General features: G+C 48.4%; 1 protein-coding gene across 11 annotated transcripts in view; it reads left to right on the plus strand.

Moving 5' to 3' along the window:
• ttn.2 (titin, tandem duplicate 2) overlaps positions 1–26923 on the plus strand; it is a 188528-nt gene that overhangs the window by 93843 nt on the left and 67762 nt on the right. For all 11 annotated transcript variants that reach the window (XM_047337112.1, XM_047337113.1, XM_047337114.1 and 8 more), the window contains 54 exons: positions 2923–3065; positions 5132–5255; positions 5548–5814; positions 5958–6055; positions 6143–6311; positions 6888–7157; positions 7285–7551; positions 7739–8017; positions 8097–8505; positions 8589–8713; positions 8806–9072; positions 9165–9434; positions 10237–10536; positions 10768–11070; positions 11207–11394; positions 11577–11691; positions 11806–12093; positions 12185–12336; positions 12648–12795; positions 12884–13183; positions 13423–13710; positions 13811–14107; positions 14412–14598; positions 14687–14802; positions 14896–15195; positions 15532–15831; positions 15933–16038; positions 16174–16370; positions 16467–16772; positions 16852–17005; positions 17544–17668; positions 17752–17870; positions 17975–18155; positions 18284–18586; positions 18881–19375; positions 19528–19830; positions 20245–20401; positions 20525–20667; positions 20871–20989; positions 21291–21468; positions 21610–21894; positions 21997–22290; positions 22434–22733; positions 22829–23137; positions 23274–23500; positions 23597–23911; positions 24267–24381; positions 24502–24810; positions 24920–25101; positions 25694–25823; positions 25916–26067; positions 26206–26353; positions 26452–26672; positions 26786–26882. In XM_047337112.1, the coding sequence (XP_047193068.1) occupies positions 2923–3065; positions 5132–5255; positions 5548–5814; positions 5958–6055; positions 6143–6311; positions 6888–7157; positions 7285–7551; positions 7739–8017; positions 8097–8505; positions 8589–8713; positions 8806–9072; positions 9165–9434; positions 10237–10536; positions 10768–11070; positions 11207–11394; positions 11577–11691; positions 11806–12093; positions 12185–12336; positions 12648–12795; positions 12884–13183; positions 13423–13710; positions 13811–14107; positions 14412–14598; positions 14687–14802; positions 14896–15195; positions 15532–15831; positions 15933–16038; positions 16174–16370; positions 16467–16772; positions 16852–17005; positions 17544–17668; positions 17752–17870; positions 17975–18155; positions 18284–18586; positions 18881–19375; positions 19528–19830; positions 20245–20401; positions 20525–20667; positions 20871–20989; positions 21291–21468; positions 21610–21894; positions 21997–22290; positions 22434–22733; positions 22829–23137; positions 23274–23500; positions 23597–23911; positions 24267–24381; positions 24502–24810; positions 24920–25101; positions 25694–25823; positions 25916–26067; positions 26206–26353; positions 26452–26672; positions 26786–26882 (11940 nt within the window). The remainder of the gene's footprint in view (positions 1–2922; positions 3066–5131; positions 5256–5547; positions 5815–5957; positions 6056–6142; positions 6312–6887; positions 7158–7284; positions 7552–7738; positions 8018–8096; positions 8506–8588; positions 8714–8805; positions 9073–9164; positions 9435–10236; positions 10537–10767; positions 11071–11206; positions 11395–11576; positions 11692–11805; positions 12094–12184; positions 12337–12647; positions 12796–12883; positions 13184–13422; positions 13711–13810; positions 14108–14411; positions 14599–14686; positions 14803–14895; positions 15196–15531; positions 15832–15932; positions 16039–16173; positions 16371–16466; positions 16773–16851; positions 17006–17543; positions 17669–17751; positions 17871–17974; positions 18156–18283; positions 18587–18880; positions 19376–19527; positions 19831–20244; positions 20402–20524; positions 20668–20870; positions 20990–21290; positions 21469–21609; positions 21895–21996; positions 22291–22433; positions 22734–22828; positions 23138–23273; positions 23501–23596; positions 23912–24266; positions 24382–24501; positions 24811–24919; positions 25102–25693; positions 25824–25915; positions 26068–26205; positions 26354–26451; positions 26673–26785; positions 26883–26923) is intronic.

Here is a 26923-nt window from a genome sequence, read left to right on the forward strand (position 1 = left end):
CTCTGGCGCTATCATCATGCCAAAACTTTCACTTGGACACAAGAAATATTTAAACCAAACACGAAGGCTTTCATGAAATAGTCTTATTCTTCATATGTTTCTCCGTGGACCAACTTTGTTAAATTCCCGTTATATAGAAATATATATACATTTATAATTTCTGTTTGTCAGGTATTCGCCTTGAATTTATCAAGCCGATTAAAGACGTGACCGTGAAGGAACGAGAAACCGCAGAGTTCAGCGTTGAACTCTCTCATGAAAAAATCCCAGTGGTCTGGTACAAAAACGACATGCGGCTGCATCCCAGCAAGGTGGTGCACATGTCGGAGGAGGGAAGGGTCCACACACTGGCCTTCAAGGAGGTCACCATCGACGACACGTCCATGATCAAAGTGGAGGCCATGGGCAAGACGTGCGAGGCCACGCTCAACGTGCTCGGTTAGTATGGTTTTCTGGAAGGATGCGGCTGAAGAGGATCAGTAAATCCCTTACTGGTGATTCACTGTGTCCATCACAAACTGGAACAACCAAGCTGCTGTAAAAACCTGTAACTCACATATACACCAACACACTGCCGACCTGTTCCACATGTCTTCTCCACAGCTGCGTGTCTGTATCTGCTTCTCGTGTTTGTTTTAACTGTTGCTTGTCTGTGGTTGTTGCTGGTGTCGTCCTGCAGAGGGCGACTTGTATTTCACAGCGAAGCTCCAGAACTACACGGCCGTCGAGAAGGACGAGGTGACTCTGTCCTGTGAGCTGAGCAAAGCCGGCAGCGAGGTCAGATGGTTCAAAGATGGTACCGAAATCTCTCTCTCCAAGAACGTTCTCCTCCAATCAGATGGCAGGAAGCGCGTGTTGGTCATCAAGAGGACGGCGAAAAGCCACATGGGGTCGTACACCTGCGACTGTGGCACCGACAAGACCGCTGCCGACCTGAACATAGAAGGTAATACCTGCTGTGATCCGGCTTCACCCCCAGACCCTGGTCAGGACTGCAGAATCCGCCCATCGCCATTGACCAAAGCCCCGCCCCCCCTCCATCTTTCATCTCTGTGTCTATTGCTGTTTAATGTTGAGCAACACCTGAGGATCCTGTGCCCCCTGACCTCTGTGGAGACAGAATTATAATGCTCATGTCGTCCATGTTTACAGTCATATACTTTACAACACTAATTATTTTAATTTTTTTTTAAATATTCAATCAATATCCCACAAATTGATTTTTCAAAAATATATTCATCTATTTTATTTTTAATAAAAACAATTTGAAAAAAATAACATAAACCAAACAAAGGATCAGGATCCAAATGATATTTTCAGTGTTCGTAATATTAATAACATGTTAATTAAGTTCTCTTCAGTTACTTTAATATGTAAATTCAAAAACAATGAGAAACAAAGCAGATGCTTCTATAAATGTTTTTATAATGTTTGACATTCACAAATTTAAACAGAAATATTTTAAATTAACTTTTATGTTTAGGATTTTTTAAATTTTAATTTTGATAGAAAAGATTCTTGACACAGAGGATAAATGTTAGTTACTGAATGTCCTGATCAGCTGATCATGATGAGGATGAAGATCTGTGATCATCGTCAGGAGTTGAACTCAACCTGTTCTGCTTTTGCTCAAAGTGTAAGTCGCTCTGAATGAGCGTCAGCTGCTCATCTCTCGTCTCTAACCCTAACCCCCTCTGGACTCGCTCAGCTACAGTGCCTGCAGCGTTTCCTCTAACGTTTTTTACGCCTCCGCAGAGCGCGACATCAAGGTGGTCCGCCCGCTGTACAGCGTGGAGGTCACAGAGACGGAGACCGCCAAGTTTGAGACGGAGATTTCTGAGGAGGACCTTCACGCCACCTGGAAACTGAAGGGCGAGCCGCTCCACCCGTCGGCTGTGAGATCACACTTCATTTTAATTTAAACTCCACACGATCATCACGTCTCCTGGTCCCGTCCTCTTAAGTTCTGATGTTTGTCCTCAGGACGTGGAGATCAAGGAGGAGGGGCCGCGACACATGTTGATCCTGCTCAACTGCAGGAAGGACATGGCGGGAAGCGTCGACTTCTCGGCAGCAAACGCCAAATCCTCGGCTCAGCTCAGGGTCAAAGGTGAGAGACGTTCCACAGACGTCCTCTCACAGTCTCGGAGGGTTTCTCCAGAAATCACAAAAAAATGTTTTACATTAGAAATCGTGTAATTTAGCCAGAAGAAAAAGAAGCTGTATTTTCTGCAAAGAAGCTGAGGATGAGTTCGATTTTTTATGAGCTGTTAATTAAATCCAGAGCGTGAGTGTAAGTCTCAGCTGATTGACTGAACTCTCTGCCAGATGTCGTTCGACTGGGCTTTACTGAGGCACGTGAAGAAGCCTGTTGTAAATAGTTGGTGCAGCTTGTTAATCCGGGCCAACGTCCGTGATCCGAGCCCGCATTACCAGAACTCCCACAACACTGGAACACGTCTGTGTTATGACACCAGCGGCAGCGTGGCGTTGGGTAACTCCACATTCTCCTTTTCCAGGAAAATTGCAGGGTGGTGATTGACAGGAGCAGATTGTCTTCCCCTGATGGGTTTGGCAGAAGTGGGCTCTCGGCCAATCAGGCCCCCTGGTTATTTTAGAAGCCACATGCCTTATCTAGAGCAGGTTCGCAGTGATTGGCAGGGGCCAGGAAGCAACACGACCTCTCACTGGTCTCTGTCGGCCATATTCATCTGACGGCAGGTCGCATGCTAATGAACCCGGTCCCCAGTGCCGAGTCCCAGAGCGGCGGTGTTCAGTTGTCCTGAGGGCGTCCAGCCGCGGGCCTTCAGACGACCACCATGAGGATTAGCCACTGAGGATTAGCTGTTTCTCTCTTGGGATTTTTTGGATCTATTGACCTGTTTCAGGGGTGGCTAACCATGTCTTCTCCCCAATCCAAAGCCCGAGTGATCAGCCTGGCGAGGCCTCTGAAGGATGTCGCCGTGACCGCTGGAGAGACCGCTACCTTCGAGTGTGAGCTTTCGTACGAAGGCATCGCTGTCGAGTGGTTCCTGGGGGGAACCAAGCTGGAGCCAAGCGACAGAGTAAGTCCCAACACACCTTCACTTGTAACTCAAGACCTGTTGACATCTTTTAAAGTGACGAGTCCAGGCCTGGTCCAGGTCCTGGTCCTGGTTCTCCTGCAGCAGTTTAGTCTCCACTACAACACAATGTTCAGCCTCAGCCAGTCTTCATATAAGGGCCTGTTGGTGGAGGTTCAGGATTGCAGCTGAGCATTCGATCCTGGTTTTGAGAGAACGCAGGGAGGGAGGCTTTTCTGCCCTGCAAGCGTTTCTGCCGGGTTATTTTTAACAGCTGCAGGAGGTTGAGGCGCAGGGCAGGTGGCAACAGGAGCCGCTCGACTGCTTCACTTTAAAATCACATGACTGTGTTTTTGTGCTTGTGTTGAGATGTTTGCTGGTTTCAGGCAGAGACATGAGTCGGACGGAGCTCATGTGAGTGAGTGACAGAAACGAGCTACAGCCATTTCACAGGATTAGTTTGATAATCAGATGAAACCTGAGAACTGAGGTCCAGACACTCGATCTCTCTCTGGGTTGTGCAATTGTGATTCACTGCCTGTTACATTCAACGCTGCATCAAATGGCTGTGGTTTAAAATCAACCTCATACAACATAATAATCTATGAACACATTTATCAGTGTTTTAAACTCTTTAATTTTGATCCTACTCACATGAACTTTTGTTTTCTGGATCTATAACGACTCTCGAGTTAAACTCGTCTGAAAAGAATTGAAACTGTTATGAATCAGAGACACAAGTGTTTAAAACCCAAAGTTAATATCTGAACTTTACTTAACATAATGAGTTCAAAGTTTGAAGCAACAGAGAGATGAAAATAAAATCAGACTATTTCATGTCATGAACTTCAGACCCCCCCCCCCCCCCCCCCCCCCAGGCAGCTCAGTGTGATGTGTGGTAAAATCAGCCGGCAGGGGTCAGAGGTCGTGCAGTTTAAATCGGGGGAAGGAAGCAGCTGTCTGTTGGTCTCAGCTGTCAGGGCTCAGTCCCAACTCGGTGTCTTCTCTACCTCACAAACAGCACTGAGGGCCGAGAAAACTGCAGGTAAAAAACCCCACATCAATTTCTGGGTCCTAAATTCTGTGGACCATGTTGAACCTAGGAGGCAACGCTCAGGACAACGCTCAGGGCACAGCCGTGAATGAGATGTTATTAGAAGTTAACATTTCCCGGTGAAGCTGCTTGGAACGAGTATAAACACTTGATTTCCAATCAATTATTAAAACGTAACTGCGCCTCTGTTTTGATAGGACCTAGCAAGTAGCATTCATGCTAACGTCTGAGTGAAACATGGACCAGGTTAAACGGTCAAAAGTCTGACTGTACTTAAAGCGACAACAAGGCAAAGTGCAGTAGATGCGGGAAGTTTATTAGCTGCAGGTCAGGTCGCACCTCGAATCTGAACCAACATTTAAGGAGCACACATTGATTTGGAGCAGTGTAGCTGCAGTGTTGGTTGTCCTGCAGCTGACAGTCTGCTGATAGGCTCCTCCAGTAGAGATCTTTAACATGCAGTTAGATGTGTTGCACTGATGCACTTTAGTTATTATATTTGCCCCATTGCTGCTTTATTGGACTTATTTTCGTTGAATCTGACTTGAGATAGATCGTCAAACTTTATTGATCACAAACTGGTAAATTCCGGTGTTGCAGCATCAGGTATCTTTCACACAACACACCGTAGAGAAATACAAATGTAAAAATATAAGAACTGCAAAACTATACAAATATGAGTAATATAAATATAAAGAATGTACATAATATCAGTGCAAGTGTGTAATCAGTTACCAGTAATGTGCTTAGATGACATTCAGGTGAAAATGTGTTGGATTTGTGTAAAACAGCGTCCAGAGTGGGAGGTGTTGTACAGTCTAATGGCTTGTGGCAGGAAATTTTTCCTATAAGAACTGGTATTGATAAGCAGAATCGTAATTGGAAACATTCAAGCCTGCCCTAGCTGCTGGAAAAAATCCTAGAGGAAACACTGCACGCGTTGTTCGGGGCAGTAAGCCTCTCTCTTACCTGACAGGCTGTGTTCGGGGCAGTAACCCTCTGTCTTACCTGACAGGTGGTGCTGAAGGTGGAGGGTAACGTCCACAGTCTGACTCTGAGGGACGTCCAGCTGAATGAAGCTGGACAAATCAAAATCACCGCCAAAGACTTCCAGGCCGAGGCGTCGCTCAGCGTCCGAGGTAAGATCCTGATCAAGGACGTGCACTGTGCACTGTGACATCACAGAGGGCAGACATGCCCCCTCCAGTATGTTTCTCTGATGAAGTCAAAGCATCCAGGACCTTCTCCAGATCAGTCACGTGATGTGGTTTGTTTGTGACAGCAGGTCCGACAGACATTTCTCTTGAGAAGGTTGTGGGACGTCCAGCACTTAATTTCTGTCAGACAACTGATGTTTAAAGGAAGTGTTGTCTGCGTAATGATGATGATCCCTCAGGTTTCTAACCGTCCTGTGTGTTGTCTCGTGTTCAGAGCCGGCGGTAGAGTTCACAAAGCCTCTGGAGGACCAGACGGTGGAGGAAGAGGCCGTCGCCACGCTGGAGTGTGAAGTGTCCAGAGAGAATGCAGAGGTACAATGGTTCAAGGACGGACAGGAGATCAGAAAGACCAAAAAGTACGAGACGATCGTCGACGGCCGCAAGAGGGCGCTGGTCATCCACGACTGCTGTCTGGACGACGCAAGGACGTACACCTGTGACGCTAAAGAATTCAAGACCTCCTGCTTCCTCAACGTTGAACGTGAGTTGATCGGATGACGGTTTGACTTGAGGAAGCCTCAGTAGAAGTTCAGGGACGTTTGGTTCGTGTCCCTCAGAGGAGTCTTATCAAGACAGAGACGGACCAGAGTTCTGTTGTTGACCACTCTTTGTTTGTGTTGACAGCTCCACAGGTTGAGTTCTCGAAGCCACTCCACGATGTCGAGGTCAGAGAGAAGGAAACCGCCAGGTTTGAATGTGAAGTCTCCAGAGGGGACATCAAGGTGAGCTGCTCCGTCTGTTCGTCCACACGACGCTGGTGAGTCACAGCTTCCCATTTCTGACGCGTCCTCTTCCTGTCCGGCTCGCAGGTCCGCTGGTTCAAGGACGGAAGTGAAATCAGAAAGGGTAAAAAGTACGAGATTGTTGCTCAAGGTCGCCAACACGTCCTCATCGTCCACAAGTCGGTGTTTGACGACGAGGCTGAATATGAATGTGACGCAAAGACCTGCAAGTCCTCCGGGATGCTCACGGTTGTCGGTAAGAACCACAAACTTCACTTTCGCACTGAAATAAAGTTAAGAAAAGTGAAAACTGTTCTTGTTTGTCTCCTTGAGTACTGAGCCCAAATTAATAAGAAACTCAGTGAAGTTGCTAAAAGCAAAACTTATTTTGTTCAGTTTATTCAAAAAATGAATTCAAGAAATGTCACAGAGTCAAAGTTTCAGACAGAGAATATCTTCATTACTATAAACTCATATTTAAAGTGAAGCCCCCTCACTCAAGTCCAACGTTGACACTTGATACACACCTGTTGCAGGAGCTACGGAAATATGAAAATAGAATTTGTCTCCAGTTACGTTTTCAGGTGCATGACTCTGACTCTTTGTCTTCTCAGGCAGAGAAACTGAAACACTGATCACATGCAAATATTGTTTTAGATTTTAATTTAAATATAGAAATGTAATCACAGCTGTCGATTGCGCTTTTTGTCGTGTTGATATTTATATTCTTTCTCATGTTTCTTACGAGACGTGTTTGCGCTGCTGTGAATTCAGATCCTGCGTTTCTGTAAAAACTCCTCTGATCTCTGAACCTTTGTCTCCCTGTCTGCAGAGGAGGAGGCTCGCTTTACCAAGAACCTGTCCAACGTGGACGGCACCGAGACGGACAGCGTAAAGCTGATCTGCGAGGTCTCCAAGCCCGGCGCCGACGTCACCTGGTACAAAGGTGACGAGGAGCTGCCGGAGGGCGGCCGCCACGAGAACATCGTGGATGGGAAGAGGAGGATCCTCCTCATCCAGGACCTGAAGATGGCCGACGCCGGAGACTACAACTGCAGACTGAGTCCGAGTGTCAAGACCTCGGCAAACCTCAAGATTAACGGTGTGAACAGTGAAACAATAGAAACCATCTGCACATTAATAAGCACTAATATGTTGATAAACTGATCTGGGGACAGTCTGCTGTTTCACCATCTGACCTCCGACATCTCCATCACTGTGTGTTGCAGAACTGGCGGCCGAGTTCATCTCCAGGCCTCAGAGCCAGGAAGTGGTGGAGGGCGAGAAGGTGGAGTTCACCTGCTCCGTCTCCAAGGAAACCTACGAGGTCAAGTGGCTTAAAGACGACAAGGAGCTGGAGGCGGGAGAGAAGTACCTGATGTTGAGTGACGGCAAGAGGCGAACGCTGCTCATCAAGGACAGCGAGCTGAAGGACGAGGGCGGATACGTGGTGATGATCGGAGCGACCCGGGCTAGCGCCGACCTCACGGTGCTTGGTAAGACGCCAGTAAACGTACAGAACACATGTCAACCCAAACCTGATTCAAACATCAGCTCACCTTAGTTTTCCTTCTCTGGTAAACTCGTTGTAATGTTTCATTAATCATTTTAATGATGAATATAATTAATTAAACTGTTCTGAAGAGTGACATCAGCATCTGATGTGTTTTCTTCTGCCTGCAGAGAAGCTGAGGATCATCACGCCGCTGAAGGACACAGAGGCCAAAGAAGGTCAGGAGGTCGTCCTGAACTGCGAGGTGAACTCAGAGGGAGCGAAGGCCAAGTGGCTGAAGAACGAGGAAACGCTGTTCGAGAGCAGCAAGTACGTGATGGTGCAGAGAGACAACGTCTTCTCTCTGAGGGTCAGAGACGCCCAGAAGGCCGATGAGGCCAACTACACCATCAGCCTGACCAATCAGAGAGGAGAACAGGCCAAGAGCTCGGGCAACCTCACAGTCAAAGGTCAGAGCTTCACCAGTTTTTAAATGTACAAGTATAGAGTCTGATTCTCTGTTTGAACTGAACGTGTTTTTCTATGCAGAGGAGAGTCTGAAGATCGTGGTTCCTCTGGAAGACGTCGACACGCAGGAGAAGAAGACCATCAGCTTCTCCTGTAAGGTCAACAGGCCCAACGCCACGCTGAAGTGGATGAAGGCCGGCGAGGAGATCGCCTTCAGCAAACGCGTCGTCTACAGAGTCGACAAAGACAAGCACACGCTGACCATTAAAGACTGCACGCTGGCCGACGAGGGCGAGTACACCGCCCTGGCCGGGGACAACAAGTCCACGGCGGAGCTCATCATCAGCGAGGCGCCGACAGACTTCAACGTGCACCTGAAGGACCAGACCATCACAGAGTTTGAAGACGCAGAGTTCTCGTGTAAGCTGACCAAAGAGAAAGCAGAAGTCAAGTGGTACAGAAACGGACGTGAGATCAGAGAGGGACCGAGGTACGTCGGCAGATCTCACCCTCGCTTACAAAAACCTTGTTTGAATCCAGGAGCTTTTTAACTCTGTTTATTAATTTTCACAGATACACTTTTGAAAAAGATGGAAAGATTTGCACCTTGCGCATCAAAGAGTGCAGACCTGACGATGAGTGTGAATACGCCTGTGGTGTGGACGACAAGAGGTCCAGAGCCAGACTGTTTGTGGAAGGTGAGAGGTCACTGCACCGTGTTTTCAATCTAATCTAGTTCCTGATCTGACTCTGCTCAGAGTGACCTCATGACTCTTCACCTGTCCCGCAGAGACCCCCGTGGAGATCGTCAGACCACCACAGGACGCGTTCGAACCCCCCGGCTCGGACATCGTGTTCGAGGTGGAGCTCAACAAGGACCGAGTGGAGGTGAAGTGGCTGAGGAACAACATGACGGTCGTCCAGGGAGACAAGTACCAGATGGTGAGCGAAGGTAAAGCCCACAGACTGCAGGTCTGTGAGATCCGACCCCGAGACCAGGGCGAGTACAGAGTCATCGTCAAGGACAAAGATGCAAAGGCCAAGCTGGAGCTGGCAGGTAAGAGCTGCGACAGACTGGAAGACCCACCGACACAACACCGCTTTGATTTCATCCTCTTGACGGCGTCTGCTTCCTCCCTCCTTCTCCAGCTGTGCCTCAGATAAAGACCACCGACCAGAGCTACGTCACAGATGCCGGGAAGCCCATTGTCATGGCCGTCCCCTACAGCGCCTACCCGCAGGCTGAGGCCGAGTGGTTGTACGACAACCAGAGTCTGCCCAAAGACGACATCTACACCTCCGCCGACCGCACAGAGTACCGGCTGAAGGACCCCAAGAAGTTAGACCAGGGCCGCTACAAGATCAGGATCAAGAACAAACACGGAGAGGGAGAAGCCTTCATCAACCTCGACGTCATCGGTGAGATCTCACTTTCTGAATCGTGTGACCCGTGAGTCGTATCTGCTTTAATGAGAGAAACTACTGGTCAACTACAGGAGGTTAACTATTACTCAGCTTGTGAAGATCATGTGATGTGATCCAAAGCTCCAGAGCAGCTGCTAAATGGAAAATATTATTTTCACCTGTTTTAAAAAGGTTTGATTTTCTTCTTTACTAATAAAGGAGGATGAATCTGCCAGTTACCTGGTGTGAACTGCACCCAGCAGTTCACACCAGGTATCTGGTGTGAATAAACTGAAACTTATCAAAAGTACTGAAATACAAACTGAAGTAATGAGTTATATTTATATGTAATTCATATATTTATTATTGATGAAAATTATAATATAACAAAAAACCCATCAACTGTGTAACATGAACATTAACAAGATGAAACTTTTATTTTAACAATAAAAAGTGTAAAGTAGGTTTAAATGATCACAACTTTAAATATGTCAATCAAATGTCTTGTGGTAAATTATCCACTCATCTATAATCATGATATTGTTAAAAATCAATTAGATCTCAGAGTTTTCCAGTGTAACTTCCTCCCGACAACAAAGAGACGAACTTCAGACAAACAGAAAGAGGAGAAATAAAGTGGAGAGTCTGAGAGAGCGCTTTGATTGGTCAATGAAACTAGGAAAAATCAATATAAACATTTTGACCATTCACCTCGTCTTCCATCTCAGAATCATTTCTCGCTTTCCTGACAACGAATGAAACCCGAGTGTTCCTGTGTTGTTCATGTCATCATGATGATTCTTGGTTTCGCTCACAGACGTCCCGGGACCCGTGAAGAACCTGCAGGTGGTCGACACCGCCGACGGCGAGGTCAGCCTTGCATGGGAGGAGCCAGAGAGCGACGGCGGCAGCAAGGTCATTGGCTACGTGGTGGAGAGACGCGATGTGAAGCGAAAGACCTGGACACTGGCCACAGAGCACGCCGACAGCCCCGAGTACACGGTGACCGGCCTCCAGAGAGACTCCATGTACCTGTTCAGAGTCTGTGCCCGGAACCGGGTCGGCAGCGGACCCAACGTGGAGACGGACAAACCGGTCCAGGCCAAGAACAAGTTTGGTGAGAAGGCCATCTTTATTTTATTGACACGGTTTCATGTTCTTCGTCAACCTCAGATTTATGAAAGACACGTGTTTTTATGATGCAGTGATAAAAGATGATTCAAAAACAGAAGGGTCCAAGAATTGATCCTTGAGTTCACCTCATTTGTTTTGGGATCACGCAAAATAAGACAGAAACAATCAAAGGCCTGTTGAGCCACATGTCTCTGAACGTGTCTGTTGTCTCTAGACGTTCCCGACGCTCCTCTGAACGTGATCGTGGGAAACGTCTCCAAGTTTGGCTGCACTGTCTCCTGGGAGCCTCCCGTGTCGGACGGCGGCTCTCCCATCACCTCTTACATCATCGAGCTGCGTGATCGTACGGCAGTGAAGTGGTCGCCCATCCAGATAACCAAGGCCGACGAGCTCAGTGCCATCGTCAATGACGTCATCGAGAACAAAGAATACATCTTCAGAGTTAAAGCCGAGAATAAAGCCGGCGTCGGGAAGCCCAGCGCCGCTTCGCGACCCGTTAAGATCATGGATCCCATCGGTGAGTTTGACCAGTTCTTTACAGCTGATCAGTAATCAATGAATTCATCATTCTGTTACTTTATTGGCCCATTTCATATCCTAAATATTAAGTTCAACACACACTCAAACATAATGTTTGTGTTGGGACCCTGCAGAGCGGCCCAGTCCCCCTCTGAACCTATCCTGGCAGGACCAGAACAAGAGCTCGGTGCAGCTCAGCTGGGAGACTCCTCTGAAGAACGGAGGCAGCATGATCACCGGTTACATAATCGAACGCTGTGAGGACGGCAGCGAGAAGTGGCTGCGCTGCAACGCCCGCCTCTGCCCCGACCTCTTCTACAAGGTACGACAATGATCCAGATCAATTCTGACGACATGTAACGGATGTACTCTCCCTGACCCTTTCTCAAGGGGCAACGTTAGCACTTCACAGAAACTTTGTCCAGATGCTGTGCAATAAAATCTGTTTTCATGGCTGCTTCATGGACCAGATCTGAGACTAAATCCAGGTCTCCTTTACTTCAGGTGTCTGGACTGAAATATGGCAATAAGTACAACTACAGAGTGTTTGCTGAAAATGCCGCCGGAGTCTCTGACCCGTCGAACCTCATCGGACCTCTGCTGGCTGACGACCCACATGGTGAGATAGGCGACACCCTTAATCAGTCTCATCATCAGGGACTCTTTAATATTCTGGTAGAAGCCATGTGACAGTTTTACATCACAACATCGTGCCTCTCTCTCCCCTCCCCAGTCGGTCCGGCCTTTGACCTGAGTGGTTTCAAAGACGGCCTGGAGGTCATCGTCCCTCAGCCTCTCACCATCAGAGTCCCCATCTGCGGATACCCGACCCCCATCGCCAAGTGGACCTTCGGAGAGAAAGAGCTGACCACCGCCGACGAGCGCGTCAGTCTGATGACCAAGTCCACGTTCACAGAACTGATCGTCACACCGAGCGTTCGCCCTGACAAAGGCATCTACGTCCTGCAGCTGGAGAACAATGTCACCTCCGTCTCTGGAGAGATCGAAGTCAACGTCATCGGTAAAAACACAATCGTCTCTAATCTGATCTGAAGCAGTTTGTGATGAAGAAACTGTTTACAGCACAAATCTCTTCTGGTTCGTTTCTACAGCTGCACCCAGTGCTCCAAAGGACTTCAAGGTCCTGGAGGTGACCCGGCAGCACGTCCACCTGAGCTGGGAAGCGCCGGAGCACGACGGAGGAAGTCCTCTGACTGGCTACCAGGTGGAGAAACGGGACATGTCCCGCAAGACCTGGGTCAAGGTAGGACCAACAGTTACGGTTCATTCTCATGTACATCAATCAAGTTGTTAACAACATGGCCGGCTGTGGCTCTTGAGATAGAGCGGGTTGTCCATCAAACAGAAAGTCGATGGTTTGATCCCCAGCATCCTCCAGTACACGTGTCAAAGTGTCCCTGAGCAAAACACTTAACCCTGAGTGGCCCCTGACCAATGTACTGTGATACATAGATCAGTGTATAGAAGCTCTGTCTGAATGTGTGAATTTTACATTTATATTCTGTTCATATCATCCTCATGTATGGGTTGACAGTCTAGTGTGATGTGTCTCAGGTGGCTACAGGGGTCCAGGACCAGGAGTTCACTGTTACGGACGTGGTTGAAGGGAAGGAGTATCTGTTCAGGGTCACTGCCTGCAACAAGTGTGGACCAGGAGAGCCGGCGTACATTGACGAGCCCGTCAACATCTCCTCTCCTGCCAGTGAGTCCCACCCACGGATTAAAATATCTTGTTGATGAAACCATGAATAAAATAACTTTCTGACGCCTCCGTCTCCTTTCTCCTCCAGCTGTCCCCGACCCTCCGGAGAACCTGAAGTGGAGGGACAAGTCGGCCAGCGGCATCTTCCTGACCTGGGAGCCGCCAAAGTACGACGGCGGCAGCGGCATCAGAGGATACAACGTGGATCGCTGCCAGAGAGGAATGGATAAGTGGGAGCCCTGCGGGGACATGGTGCCCGAGCTGAAGTGCCAGGTGACTGGTCTGATCGAGTGCCAGTGGTACTCCTACAGAGTCCGGGCCCTGAACGGACTCGGAGCCAGCCGGCCGTGCAAGGCCACAGACGAGATCCAGGCCGTTGATCCAAAAGGTACCGAGATCCTCGTCCTTATATAGTAAAGGTTTGTTAGAGTGATGAGGATTAAACATCACGTAGACTAAGATGAACAAAGGATGTTTCTTTACCAATCAGGAACTTTTTCTGGCAAACTTTCAAATTCAACCTTCAGGCAGAATCAAGAAATAAATCAAAATAATCCTGAGTTGCTACAGACTGATTATTTTTATTTTAACTTGACTGATCTGACCCTCCTCTTGTTGTCCTTTCAGAACCTCCAGAGATCCAGCTGGACGCCAAGCTGCTGGCCGGTCTGACCGCCAAGGCCGGCAGCAAGATCGAACTCCCCGCGGAGGTGACGGGTAAGCCAGAGCCTCGGGTGAAGTGGACCAAGGCCGACCTGGTCCTCAAACCGGATGACAGGGTATCCATTGACACCAAGCCGGGACACTCCACCGTTACTATTGCCAAGACAACGAGAGACGATACCTCCACCTACATCATCGAGGCAACCAACAGCAGCGGCCGCGCCACTGCAACAGTCGACGTCAACATCCTCGGTAAGACTTTTGACAACGTAGCAAACGAATAGAAAACAGGAGGTTTTCATAGGGACTTTCTAATTTTCTGGCTAATTCAATGTCAAATATTCTTTCACAGATAAGCCTGGTCCTCCAGCTGCTTTCGACATCTCTGAGATCACCAACGAGTCCTGCTTCCTGGCCTGGAACCCTCCGCGGGACGATGGCGGCTCAAAAGTCACCAACTACATTGTGGAACGCCGAGCTGCAGACAGCGAGATCTGGCACCGTCTGTCCTCCACCGTCAAACAGACCACCTACAAGGCAGTGGGCCTGGTCAAGTTCAAGGAGTACATCTTCAGAGTCTTTGCAGAGAACCAGTTTGGTGTTGGTCCACCTGCTGAACACCCGTCCATCATCGCCAGATACCCCTTCGGTACGTCACCTGACCACTGAGGTTTATCTCAGGGATTTGTTTGTTGATGATTTGCTTTGTGGGAAACAGCTTCGTCCAAAGAAAGCAAAGTTAACCTGTTTTTAATATTTTATTATTTAAGAGTCTCATGTGGAAGAACTTTGTTTTAATCACAGACAAATGAGAAATCTAGTTGATTCCTCTGGATCTATGATCCTTTGTTGCAGAGGTCATCAGTTCAGACTTTCCTTTAGTGGACCGGTCCGTCCCAGGTTCAGGTCCTTTAAGTCCAGGGTGAAACTGAGTTCTCATGTCTTGTCCTCAGACACTCCTGGAGCTCCTTATAAGTTGGAGCATTCAGACATCGCCAAGGACTCGCTGTCTCTGGCCTGGTACGAGCCCGATGAGGATGGAGGAAGCCCCATCACAGGATACTGGGTGGAGAGATACGAACCCGACCACGACAAGTGGATCAGATGCAACAAGCTGCCCATCAAAGACACCAACTACAGGTAGGTCAGACTGTCTGCTGTCTGTATGAGTCTGACACTGAGCTTTGTTGGATCTTACTGTGTTGATGTGACGTGTTTTCCTCCACAGAGTCAAAGGTCTTCCCACCAGGAAGAAGTACAAGTTCAGAGTCCTGGCTGAGAACCTGGCTGGAACTGGAAAACCCAGCAAGGAGACGGACCTGATCCTCGTCAAAGATCCTATTGGTACAAAGACATTCGTCCACTCAGTGTAGTTGTGTATTCAAATCTAAATTCCTTTCAAGTGTCTTAAAAAGATCATGGTTGTTTCTCTTCCAGATCCTCCATGGCCTCCTGGTAAGCCCACGGTGAAGGATGTCGCTAAGACTTCCTGCTTCCTGATGTGGACCAAACCAGAGCACGATGGTGGAGCAAAGATCGACGGCTATGTCATTGAGATGCTCAAGAGCGGTACCGTGGACTGGATCCGCGTGGCGGAGAACATCAGCACCCTGGAATACTTCCTGAAAAGCCTGATGGAGAAGCAGGAGTACTCGTTCAGGGTGCGGGCCGTTAATGTGGCCGGGGAGAGCGAACCCAGCGAGCCCAGCGACCCAGTGCTCTGCAAAGAGAGACTGAGTAAGAACTTATACTGAGAATTTATACCGATCCAAACTAACGCTCTAGAACAGACACAACATATTGAGCTGACACTGTAGAACAGGTAAACATGCCAAGTAGCAAGGTACAACATGTACGACTGAAACAAATCGTTCAGGCGAAAGTCAAAATGAAACCATGCGGCAGTCCTGAGCCACTGAGATACTCTATCCACTACTGTCTATATATAAAAATCCAGATTTCAGATCATCATCATTTTAATCATTACTGACATTGAACTGTACAAACCCCCCCCCCCCGTTTTTTAATCTCTATTTAGTGGATGAATTTGACTCTTTTTGCTTGTTTCCTCAGACCCTCCCATGGCTCCTCGCTGGCTGAACGTCATCAACGTGAGCAGGAACAGTGCCGAGTTGAAGTGGACCGCCCCCGAGCGTGACGGTGGCTCACCCATCACCAACTACGTGGTGGAGAAGCGTGACGTCAGGCGCAAAGGCTGGCAGGTCGTGGACACCACCGTCAAGGAGCTGAAGTACACCGTGACCCCACTCAACGAGGGGTCGCTGTACGTGTTCCGCGTAGCTGCCGAGAACGCCGTGGGCGTAAGCCCGTTCTGCGAGCTGGAGGACTCTGTGCTGGCCAAAGACACTTTCAGTGAGTCAGAGACAAAGTTAACTGATTTAAGATGAATTCATTTTAGAAATCAGAACATTTACAGTGTTCATGGTCTTGACCGAGGATTTTGTTCTTAACAGCCACTCCTGGGCCACCGTACGCCCTCACTGTCAACACTGTGACCACAAAGTACGTGGACCTTCAGTGGGAGGCACCTAAAAACGATGGTGGTCGACCCATCCTCAGGTACATTGAATAATAATAACACAAGAGCACCAGTGGAGGGATTAGCTCATTGTATATGATAAACATAGTCAGAGCCTTTTATGAGTCAGTGGTGTTATTGTATGAAGGTGTGTTTACCTGTGACTCCGCCTCCAGATATTCAATGGAGAAGAAGGAGAAACTCGGCACTCGCTGGGTTAAATGCGGGAAGACCTCGGGTCCAGACTGTAGGTACAGAGTGACTGACGTCATCGAGGGAACAGAGGTTCAGTTCCAGGTCCGTGCTGAGAACGAGGCCGGCGTGGGACATCCGAGCGAACCCACCGAGATCCTCACAATCGAAGATCCTACAGGTAAGTCCACTGATGAAAAAAAATAATATTAAAAATCATATAAAAGTAGAGCGGATATGTACGGAGTCTAAATCCCTCTGTTTTGCCCCGGTCCAGGTGTCCCATCTCCACCCATCGAGCTGCATGTGACCGGCGCCAGCAGGGACTTCCTGTCAATAGCCTGGAAACCTCCGCAGAGGGACGGCGGCTGCCGCATCACGGGATACCACATCGAGATGTGTGAGGCCGGAACAGAGAAGTGGATGAGGGTCAATTCCCGCCCAGTGAAGGAGCTGAAGTATCGCGTGGAAGAGGGAGTGATCCCTGAGAAGGAGTACATCCTGAGAGTTAGGGCCATCAACGCCGCCGGAGAAAGCGAGCCCTCCGACATTTCTGAGAACGTCTTCGCCAAAGACTCAGACTGTAAGAGCGTCGTCACTGTCCTGAAAGGTCCCAGTGCAAAGTTCAGTAAATCATCAAACCTTATTCCTGTTGTTTCCAGGTAACCCAACACTCGACTTCCAGACTCTGGACCTGGTTGTTGTGGAAACAGAGAAGCTGCACATCCCAGTTCCCTTCAAAGCCGTCCCCTTGCCCAGGATCACCTGGCACAAAGACGGGAAGGAGCTGAAGGCTGATGAACGTCTCGGCTTCAGGTCCGCTTCAGTTTGGAATCAGAACATATGTTTTTTTATTTAAGGTCACAATCAAAAGAAGATTTTTTTTATATTGGCCAATATTCGACACAGCCGACACTTCACCAATTTAATGGTTTCAGTTCTTTATCAATGATGATACATTTGTTTTTCTATTATTTTTCAATTGTACAAAGATATTTTTGTGTGTCTGAGCTGCCGACAGAAACAAAGAGAGATCTCAAAGAGATTCAGTGATACAGAGAAAACTAACAAATCATCATGATCATGGACATAAGCCCTGCCCCCTGGTGTCTGGCTGCAGTACAGGTCATAATCTCCGCCCCCTCTGATGTTTGTTCACGTGTTCATGTTTCTGATCAAAAACAGTCTGAGACGTCATGATGATTGACAGCTGACACTGAATCATGATTGGTCCAGGGCGTGTGTGGACGGGGCCTCGATATTGATCAAGATACTTTTTATTTACAGTCAATAAACTGATCATGTCAGTTTCTTTCATGGTTGAGTGTCTAAAGGGATTCTTCCTGTTCCACAGGAAGGAGTACACTTCCTGTCACCTGGAGGTCGACAGCAGCCTTCACGCCGATGCCGGCGTGTACAAAGTGACTCTGGAGAACAAACTGGGAGCCGCCAGCGCCACCATCAACGTCAAAGTCATCGGTACTTAGTCGCTCACAATCTTTACCACAGAGATGCTCAGCAGATGATTATCTTTTTCCACATGTCTGTGTCTCTGTCTTCAGGTCTCCCTGGTCCCTGTAAGGAGATCATGGCCTCTGAGATCACAAAGAGCTCCTGTAAAGTTTCATGGGATCCTCCAGACTACGACGGCGGCAGCCCCATTCTTCACTACGTTCTGCAGGTGTGAGACAGAAGTGTTTTCATTTCTGAGCTGCAATGTTTGTTTCAACTGTGACGTCAGAGCCTGAAAGACGAGTTTGTTCATGTCATTTTGTGTGTGTGCAGCGGCGTGAGGCCGGCAGGAGGACGTACGTCAATATGATGTCCGGAGAGAACAAGGTGAGCTGGAATGTGAAAGACCTCGTCCCCAACGGAGAATACTACTTCAGGGTCCAGGCCGCCAACAAGATCGGAGGAGGAGAGTTCATTGAGCTCCGCAACCCGGTCATCGCAGAGGACCAGAAACGTGAGAGAAATCTCTGTCATCTCGTGTTTGATATGAAACATGATTATTAAAGGAGCACTGCTGTACACAGGGTCACCTCATTCCTTAAGACATGCACATGTCTAACTGAACTCTGTCTCATGTCCCAGACGCTCCCGACCCACCGGTGGACGTGGAGACACACAACCCCACGTCCAGCACCATCACTCTGACCTGGAAGCCTCCCATGTACGACGGCGGCTCTAAGATCATGGGCTACGTCCTGGAGAAGCAGCAAAAGGGCGAGGACAAGTGGGAGAGGTGCAACGACTTCCTGGTGCCCGTCCTGTCCTACACCGTCAGACGACTGACGGAGGGCAAGAACTACGCCTTCAGAGTCAGAGCTGAAAACGCAGCCGGGGTCAGCGAGCCGTCACGCAACACGCTGTTTGTCAAGATCTCAGACGCTGTCGGTAAGGATGACATCATCTCCTGAGAACCGCTAAGTTTTACAGTCTCTAACTGAGGCAAAGGTTTTTATTCTAACTCAGACTGATCCCACGTCTGCTCAGACCAAACGTTGGGTGTTAGTTGCTGAGCTCCAGAGGAGCTTTAGTGTTTCACTGTTTTCTCCTCACGTTGTGAAGTAAAGTTCACTGACTGTCTTCATTAACTGTTGAGTTGAATAATTATTCCAGGTCGGTCTGTGGACCGTCTCTGTGTTCTGTCTCTGTGTTCCTCACATTGACGTTTGTTCTCTCTCTCAGATGCACCGAAGGTTTTCCTGAGCGGCAGCCTGCAGTCCGGTCTCAATGTGAAGCGAGGCTGCGAGATCCAACTAGACGCCAACATCTCTGGCTCACCGTACCCTGAGATCACCTGGTACTGGAACAACCAGGTGATACGGCCTGAGGCCCTCCGCAAGAGACGGGAAAAGCCCCTGAAGAAGAAGGTGGAGAAGAAGGAAGAGGAGAAGAAGGAGGAGGTAGAAGCTGAGAAGAAGGAGGGAGAGGTGAAGGAAGGAGAAGAGAAGAAAGAAGGAGATGAGAAGGGTGAGAAGAAGGAGGAGGAATCTGTGGAGCTTGAGTTGGAGGAGTCTGAATACCCGACAATAAACGAGCGTCTGGCCATTGACAACCGCCGCAGGGGCACTTCCTCCATTGTCATCAAGGACTCGATCCGGCCCGACCACGGCATCTACATGGTGAAGGTGGAGAACGACCACGGCATCGCCTCTGCAACCTGCGAGGTCAACGTGCTTGGTGAGAATTGGGTTTATGTTCCGTTTTTAAAAATATTCCATAACCACATCTCCCCCTGGGGCATTACATTCCCTCTGGGCTGTTCAGGATCTGCCCGGGAGGGGCTGTGAATTTTTTTCTTCTAAAGGCTAAATTCATGTTGTTCTCCTCAGATATCCCCGGTCCTCCTGTGAACTTCAGATTCGAGGAGGTGAGGAAGAGCTCTGTGGTCTGCAAGTGGGATCCCCCTCTCGACGACGGCGGCAGCGAGATCCTCAACTACACTCTGGAGAAGAAGGACAACTCGAAGCTGGAGTTCGGCTGGAGCAGCGTCACCTCCACGCTGAGGGGCTGCAGATACCTAGTGCCCAAACTCATTGAGAAGAAAGAGTACATCTTCAGGGTCGTGGCTGAGAATAAGTTCGGTGCTGGTCCTCCCTGTGTCTCCAAACCACTCGTCGCCAAGGATCCTTTTGGTATGACCCCGTTTATCATTAGTCCTGCTCATACTTCCAGCTAAGCTATTTATTATATTTGCACTTAATAATACTAACGTAAAATGTGTCACACGTGTAGGTCTCAATTAAAATCAGGTTTTAGTTGGCATACATTCATATAAACTTATCATAGTTACAAAGCTTTAAATGTTTGATTATTTTTAGATTTAGTTTTCTGAACAAATCATGAAAGAAGGAATCGAGATGAAATAGAATTGACCGTTTAAGCACTGAGTAAAAATAAGGGTTATATAAACAGTACGAACGATATCATTTTTTTCTTGTGTTAAATGTGCAGAAAATCCCTTTCTGTGGCAAAAACAGGAACTTAGAGTGGAAAATACAGTTACTCTCAATTCCTTATGTGCTGTCCCATCTCTTCGTCCTCCTCAGATCCTCCCGAGGCTCCTGATAAGCCAGAGATTGATGATATCACAGCCCACAGCATGCTGGTCACCTGGAACGAGCCGAACGACAACGGCAGCCCCATTGTGGGATACTGGGTGGAGCGCCGCGAGATCAACAGCTCACACTGGGCACGTGTGAACAAGTGAGGAAACATGGCGACAGATCCTGTTTGTGGGAAATGTTGAAGCATGTCGTTAGAATTGTACCAAAAAATCTTTTTTCTGTGAAGGTTTTCTAAATGACGCCTTTCTGTCTTGGTCCTCAGGAACATCGTCCCAGACACTGAGCTCAACGTTGAAGGTCTTCTGGAAGGCCTGACCTACATCTTCAGGGTCGCAGCTGAAAACCAGGCCGGCCCAGGAAAGTTCAGTGTCCCCTCTGAACCCAAAACAGCCCAGGCTCCGATCTGTACGTAAACTGTTTTGAAATTCTGTGCTGAGTATGACTCTGCTGAACATTTGCTAATATGCATTACCAGATGTTTGTCAGTTGGTCATATTCAGCATATACCTTGTTTAGTTTAGTTTTCAGAACCTAGAATCATCAAGAAGTATCAGGAGTTATGAACAGGATACTTATGTCCTAACCGGTCCAATCTGTTCTTTCTGCAGTACCTCCTGGACCACCAGTTGCCCGAGTGGCCGCAACCACCGACCATTCCATCGAAGTGGAGTGGGACCCACCTGCCGACAACGGTGGGGGAGAGATCCTTGGGTACCACGTGGATAAGGTCAGACCATCAATTTGCCTTTTTTACATCTTCGGCTTTGCTCACATTTGTTTTCAGACCTGCTTCATTATAGCTGCTGGTTCACAATTAAAGCAATACCTTAAACTTTGTGTTCATTTCAAAAGCCAGTTTACAGTCCCCTAATGTTGACTTGTTTGTGTCAGGTTATTATCTTTAACTCTGGCATGATAAATCAAATGGTACCGTTCATGTTAAATGTGGTATATCCTTAAGGAACAAAATAAAGAGGGGAATAAAGGTTTCATTTCAGACTAATCGTCTTTTTTCTGGTGGTCTTTAGGCAATGGCTGGCAGCAAGGACTGGTCCAGGTCTACAGAGCGTCCCTGGAAGACCCGGGCGTTCACTGTCTATGGGGTCCGCGAGGGAGCCAAGTACCTGGTCAGAGTCATCGCCTGCAACGCAGCAGGAGAGGGAACACCGGGATTCACAGACTCTGTGTTTGTCAGGAATCCTGCAGGTCAGCTGAAAAAACAAACAATCAAGACGGAGCCAAGTTAAAGACACCGAAACTGGGCTGTAATCAGGCTAAATGTGATTTAATTCAGAGTTGATATAAATCTTTTTTTGCTGCTGACATTATTCCTTGGTTGTTGTCCAGAGTTGCCGGTGATTGAACTGGACCTTTCCGTCAAGAATGGCCTGGTCATCAGAGCTGGAGAGTTGCTCCGTGTACCTGCTACAGTCACAGGTAAACCCTACCCCTCCATCACCTGGACCAAGGACGACGGTAAACCTGACAAAGACCGCGTGGAGATTCTCACTGAGGGAAACGACAGCATTGTTTCAATCATGAACGTCCAGAGGAAGGACTGTGGCAAATACCAGATCTCTGCTTGCAACCCCAGTGGCAAAAAGGCTGCCTGGACCAGAGTGGAAGTTGTGGGTGAGTTAAAAGTCCAGGGAGTCAGGACAGGACTCAACAGTTAACTTCAAATTAAATGTTGTAATGAAATAAAAATGATCACTAACATTGTTTCGTCCTCAGATGTCCCTGGACCCGTCACAGACCTGAAGCCTGTTGTTGTCACTCGTAAGATGATCTTCCTGAACTGGGACGACCCTGAGGATGACGGAGGCAGCGATTTGACCGGCTTCATTGTGGAGCGAAAAGACGGCAAGATGCACACATGGAGGCAACCCGTTGAAACTACCTCATCTAAGTGCGAGTGTGTGGGCATCATGGAGGGACAGGTGTACATGTTCCGCGTTATCGCCAAAAACAAGTATGGCATGGGCCCGCCCGTCGAGCTGGGGCCCATCAACGCTGTGGACCCACAGGGTGAGTCCAAAATTCATTTGATCTTAATTCAGAAATTAAATCTCTAGAATTTGTTCTTGTCACCAGAGCAATTCCTCAGTATTTAGGTGTGGAATGATAAGTGGATTTGTACTTAAAACTAATTAGCGTTGGTGGTTCTGCAGGCCCCCCATCATACCCCGAGAAGTTCCATTACACTGAGCGCACCAAGAACTCCATCACATTAACCTGGAAGCCGCCTCGTAATGACGGAGGCAGCCCTGTCAGCGGCTACTTTGTTGAGAAGAAGAGGCAGGATCAGCAGGCCTTTGAGCCTTGCAACACAGAGATCTGCCCCAACATGTCCATGACTGTGGAAGGCCTGGAAGACGCCTGGATGTATGAGTTCAGGATCAAGTGTGCTAACCTTATTGGAGAGAGCGAGCCATCCATCCCATTTACTGTGGTTATCCAAGATGATGAAGGTAAGACCGTGTTTGAAACCCCTGACCCTTAATCAATAGGATCAAACCTTTACGATGTTTGCTGATTTGTTTTGTTCCCATCCTGTTCTTCTCAGTGGCTCCTGAGGTCCACATGCTAAAGATCTTTAAGGGAGACTCCATTACCGTGAAGAAGGGTGAACCCATTGAGATCCCCGCCGACATCCTGGGACTCCCCATCCCTAAGATTGAGTGGTCCAAGGACGATGTGGTAATCCAGGAGCCCACCGAGACTCTGCTGATGGAGACGGAGGTGACCGGCAGGATGAACTGCAAGACTGCACTGTCCATAACAGCAGTCAATAGAAGAGACCGCGGTAGCTACACTGTGTCCGCCTCCAACAATATGGGCTCGGCCAAGCACACCATCTCTGTCATGGTGCTGGGTGAGTAGAAACATACCACTGACCTCGTTTGATGGGAATAGTGTGCACTGTATACGTGCAGAGAAATGTGGAGTCCGTTGAAGTTTCAGAGGTACCAGCTGACAGTGTTCTACTTGTAACCATGTTCTTCCCTCAGATCGACCACTCCCCCCCAGGAATGTAACAGTCTCCAAAATCAAGGCCGAGTCCTGCTACCTCCAGTGGGATGCACCACTTGATGATGGTGGCAGCATGCTGACCAACTACATTGTTGAAAAGAAGGAAGTGGTGAAAGAGGAGCCAGAGCTGGAGGAGGGACAGGAAGCTCCGCCTGAGCCACAGTGGGAGGAGGTTACCAACAGCATCATAGAGAAGAAATACGGGGTATGTCCGAATAGCAGTGATAATGATAATATTGGGTTTTCATGGTTTAAAAAAATGCTTTGTGACAAATTGTAACTCCACATTCATCTCCTGAAGGTGTGGAACCTGGACACCAACAAGACCTACTTGTTCCGTGTCCGAGCTGAGAACCGCTACGGTAAATCTGACCCCTGTGCAACAGAGCAAGTCCAGATCACAGACCCCTTCGGGCTTCCCGGTCCACCAGACAAACCAACCATTGCGGAGTACTCTAAGACCTCCATGACCCTTACCTGGGAACCTCCCAGGGACAATGGCGGATCCATGATTATTGGGTACTGGCTGGAGAAGAGGGAGAAAGGCACCAGCTACTGGGCCAGAGTCAACAAGTTGCCAGTCACCAAGAGGGGTGTGAAAGGCTGGGAGTACCAGGTGAGCTGTTGGGACTTTAAGAACTGTCCTGAAAATTAAGGGTCTGTATTTGAATTCAAATCTTGTGTCCCTCCTACATATCAAAATATAACCTCAGGTTGAAGCCAATGTGACCTATAGACCTTTAGAAAAGTCTGTCAGAGACCTAAGAAGATTGTATACATACATTAACATGGTCCATTCCAGACTTTTCATTATCTACAATCGAGCGTTCAGATGCTTAATCTCACAGCTTTAGATTGAACCATTACCATGTGGAAGGTTTTTCACAGACCTGGAGGATGGACCTTTGTTGACTCTGTCCATCACAGGAATCCATCATCAGGATGTTCATTCTTTTCTTTGTGTCTCTTAGGTGACTCGACTGTTCGAAGGAACAGAGTACGAGTTCAGGGTTGCTGCCATCAATTCTGCAGGAACTGGACCGTTCAGTGGACCATCCGACTCTGCCTTCGCTGTCGACCCACTCAGTAAGTAAAAGACAGCAGGCTTCTTTTTGACTCAATGATTCACCACTCTTAAACTGATGAGTGATGAATTAGAGTTTCTGTAATGGATAGTGTTTCACATACTGTTGTTTTCCTCTCAAGCTCCTCCAAGCATGCCTGCTGCTCCCGTGGTGGCAGATAAGACGAAGCACAATGTCACTCTGACCTGGAAACCACCAGAGAGTGACGGCGGAAGCCCCATCAAGGGCTACATCATCCAGATCCAGGACGAAGGCTCATCACAGTGGATAAGGGTGAACGACCCCGACGCCCCTCACCCCACGACTGAGTTCACCGTTCCCAGCCTCCGTGAGCTGAAGCGCTATCGCTTCAGGATCATCGCCGTCAACGACATCGGCGAATCCGACCCCAGCCCCCGCACCGGCGAGGTTCTGATCGAGGATGTCCAACGTATGTCCAACTTTAAAGTCTCACCACGACAAATGAATAACTTTCATCCCCGTCCTGAGGCTTTTCTGTCTATCTGTCTCTGTCCTTCATCAATGTTTCCTCTTGACAGTCGGACCTTCAATCTCCATCGACCTGTTGGTCGACGACCTGCTGTGCATTCGTGCGGGAGATCCATTCAAGATCCCTGCCACCATCAAGGGCCGCCCTGTTCCCAAGGTGACCTGGGACTTTTATGGCAAAGCCAAGTCCCACAAGAAGAAGAAAGTGCACACACTGCCCGTGGACTCGGAGGTGAGACAACAACAACACAACCATTTCCTCCTTCACGATAGAGAAATGTGAGGGAGTTCTCAATAAAGCGTTTCAGATAATCCTGAGAAACATGAACATGAAGGAAACACTTCTTGAAGTTCTGATTAAAATGTGTATTCATTACTCCAATTGTACAGTTTAAAATAGTTTATCTAGAAAATCTGGAATGGAGCTCTTGAAGCTGTGTTTGCCTGTTTGATAAATGTTTACGTCTTTGTTTCTTGATGCACTTATTGAAAGTCACTTTGGACAAAAGTGTCTGCTACATGAATGTAATGTAATGTCACTGAGCAGCAGCGCCCCCTGCAGCCTCATATGGTCATTACAATCATTCACAAGCTGCTACTTCATGATGAAGAAGCTGCTTCATGAAGCTTTGAAGGTCAGTTTTAAGGATTTGATCCATGATGGATCTTAGTGGTTCAACCTGTTTCCTCACAGTAAATGGCTTCTGCAGACTAAATGTACATGTCAGTCCTGTGATAGACTGTTCAGGGTTTTCCCCGCCTCTCTCAGTGTCAGTTCTCATGAAGTAATGGACGGATGGATTATTTTCTCACTTCGTCCTCAGGTCGAGTCCACTGACACTACATCTGTTGTAACCGTCCCTGTGAGCCTGAGGAGTCACTCTGGACGTTACACCATCACCGCCAAGAACAAGTCCGGCCAGAAACACGTCAACGTCAGAGTCAATGTCCTTGGTATGTCTGAGTGTTTTCCTCTAAATGAACGTCTGAGCTTAGTAAGTGTTGTTGTCCAAGGACGACTCACTGTGTTTATTTCCTGGCTGCAGACGTCCCCGGACCTCCAAAGGAGTTGAGGGTTACTGACATAACTCGGGCTACCATGAGGCTGATCTGGAAACTCCCCGACAACGATGGAGGAGAGAGAATTAAGAGCTACTTCATCGAGAAGAGGAGTATCACTGACAAGGCCTGGACCAAGGTAACCTGTGCTCCGTAGACCTGTTAAACACGTCAGCCAAAATATTTCTTCATGTACAGAATGATTTTTCATTTCATTTCATCTGTCTGTTGACTCCGTTGACTTGATGAACTGATGAATTGTTTGGTTTGTTATCAGGTGAATGCAGCCTGTGCCAGCCAGGCCTACGTGGTGCCGGGTCTGCTGGAGGGGCAGGACTACTTGTTCAGGGTCCGCGCTGAGAACAGGCTTGGATTTGGTCCGTTTACCATCACCACTGAACCCGCTCGGGCCAGAGACCCCATCTGTGAGGACACGTCTACTGCTCTCACCATAGAGATCCAACAACTACCAGAACCTCAGCGGAGTTTCTCTAATGCTGATCTTCCTCTTCCTCTTCCTCAGACCCACCCGACCCCCCCACCAAGCTGAAGGTCAACCTGGTAACAAAGACCACCGTCACTCTGAACTGGGAGGCTCCCAAAAACAACGGTGGCTCCCCAGTGAAGCATTACGTCATTGAGCGTCTGAGCTGGGACACGAGCGGCAAAGAGAAGGAGACGTGGAAACAGTGCAACAAGAGAGACGTGGAGGAGCTGAGCTTCGTGGTGGAGGACCTGAAGGAGGTTTGTCGTTTACATAATCTTCAAATATTTCATAGAATACTTTCCCTGCAGAAGCAGCCGCACTAAAAATAGATAAGTAGAGTTTCCTGACTGTTGACTGTGTGGATCTGCAGGGAGGAGAATATGAGTTCAGGGTGAAAGCCGTGAATGCTGCAGGACCCAGCCGACCCTCTGCCACCGTTGGACCCATGGTCATTAAGGATCAGACATGTGAGTGACAGGCAGTGCAGCCAATCAGAAGCCTATTTGAC

The sequence above is a fragment of the Scophthalmus maximus genome, chromosome 14, assembly GCF_022379125.1.
Source record: "Scophthalmus maximus strain ysfricsl-2021 chromosome 14, ASM2237912v1, whole genome shotgun sequence".
NCBI classification, from domain to species: Eukaryota; Metazoa; Chordata; class Actinopteri; order Pleuronectiformes; family Scophthalmidae; genus Scophthalmus; species Scophthalmus maximus.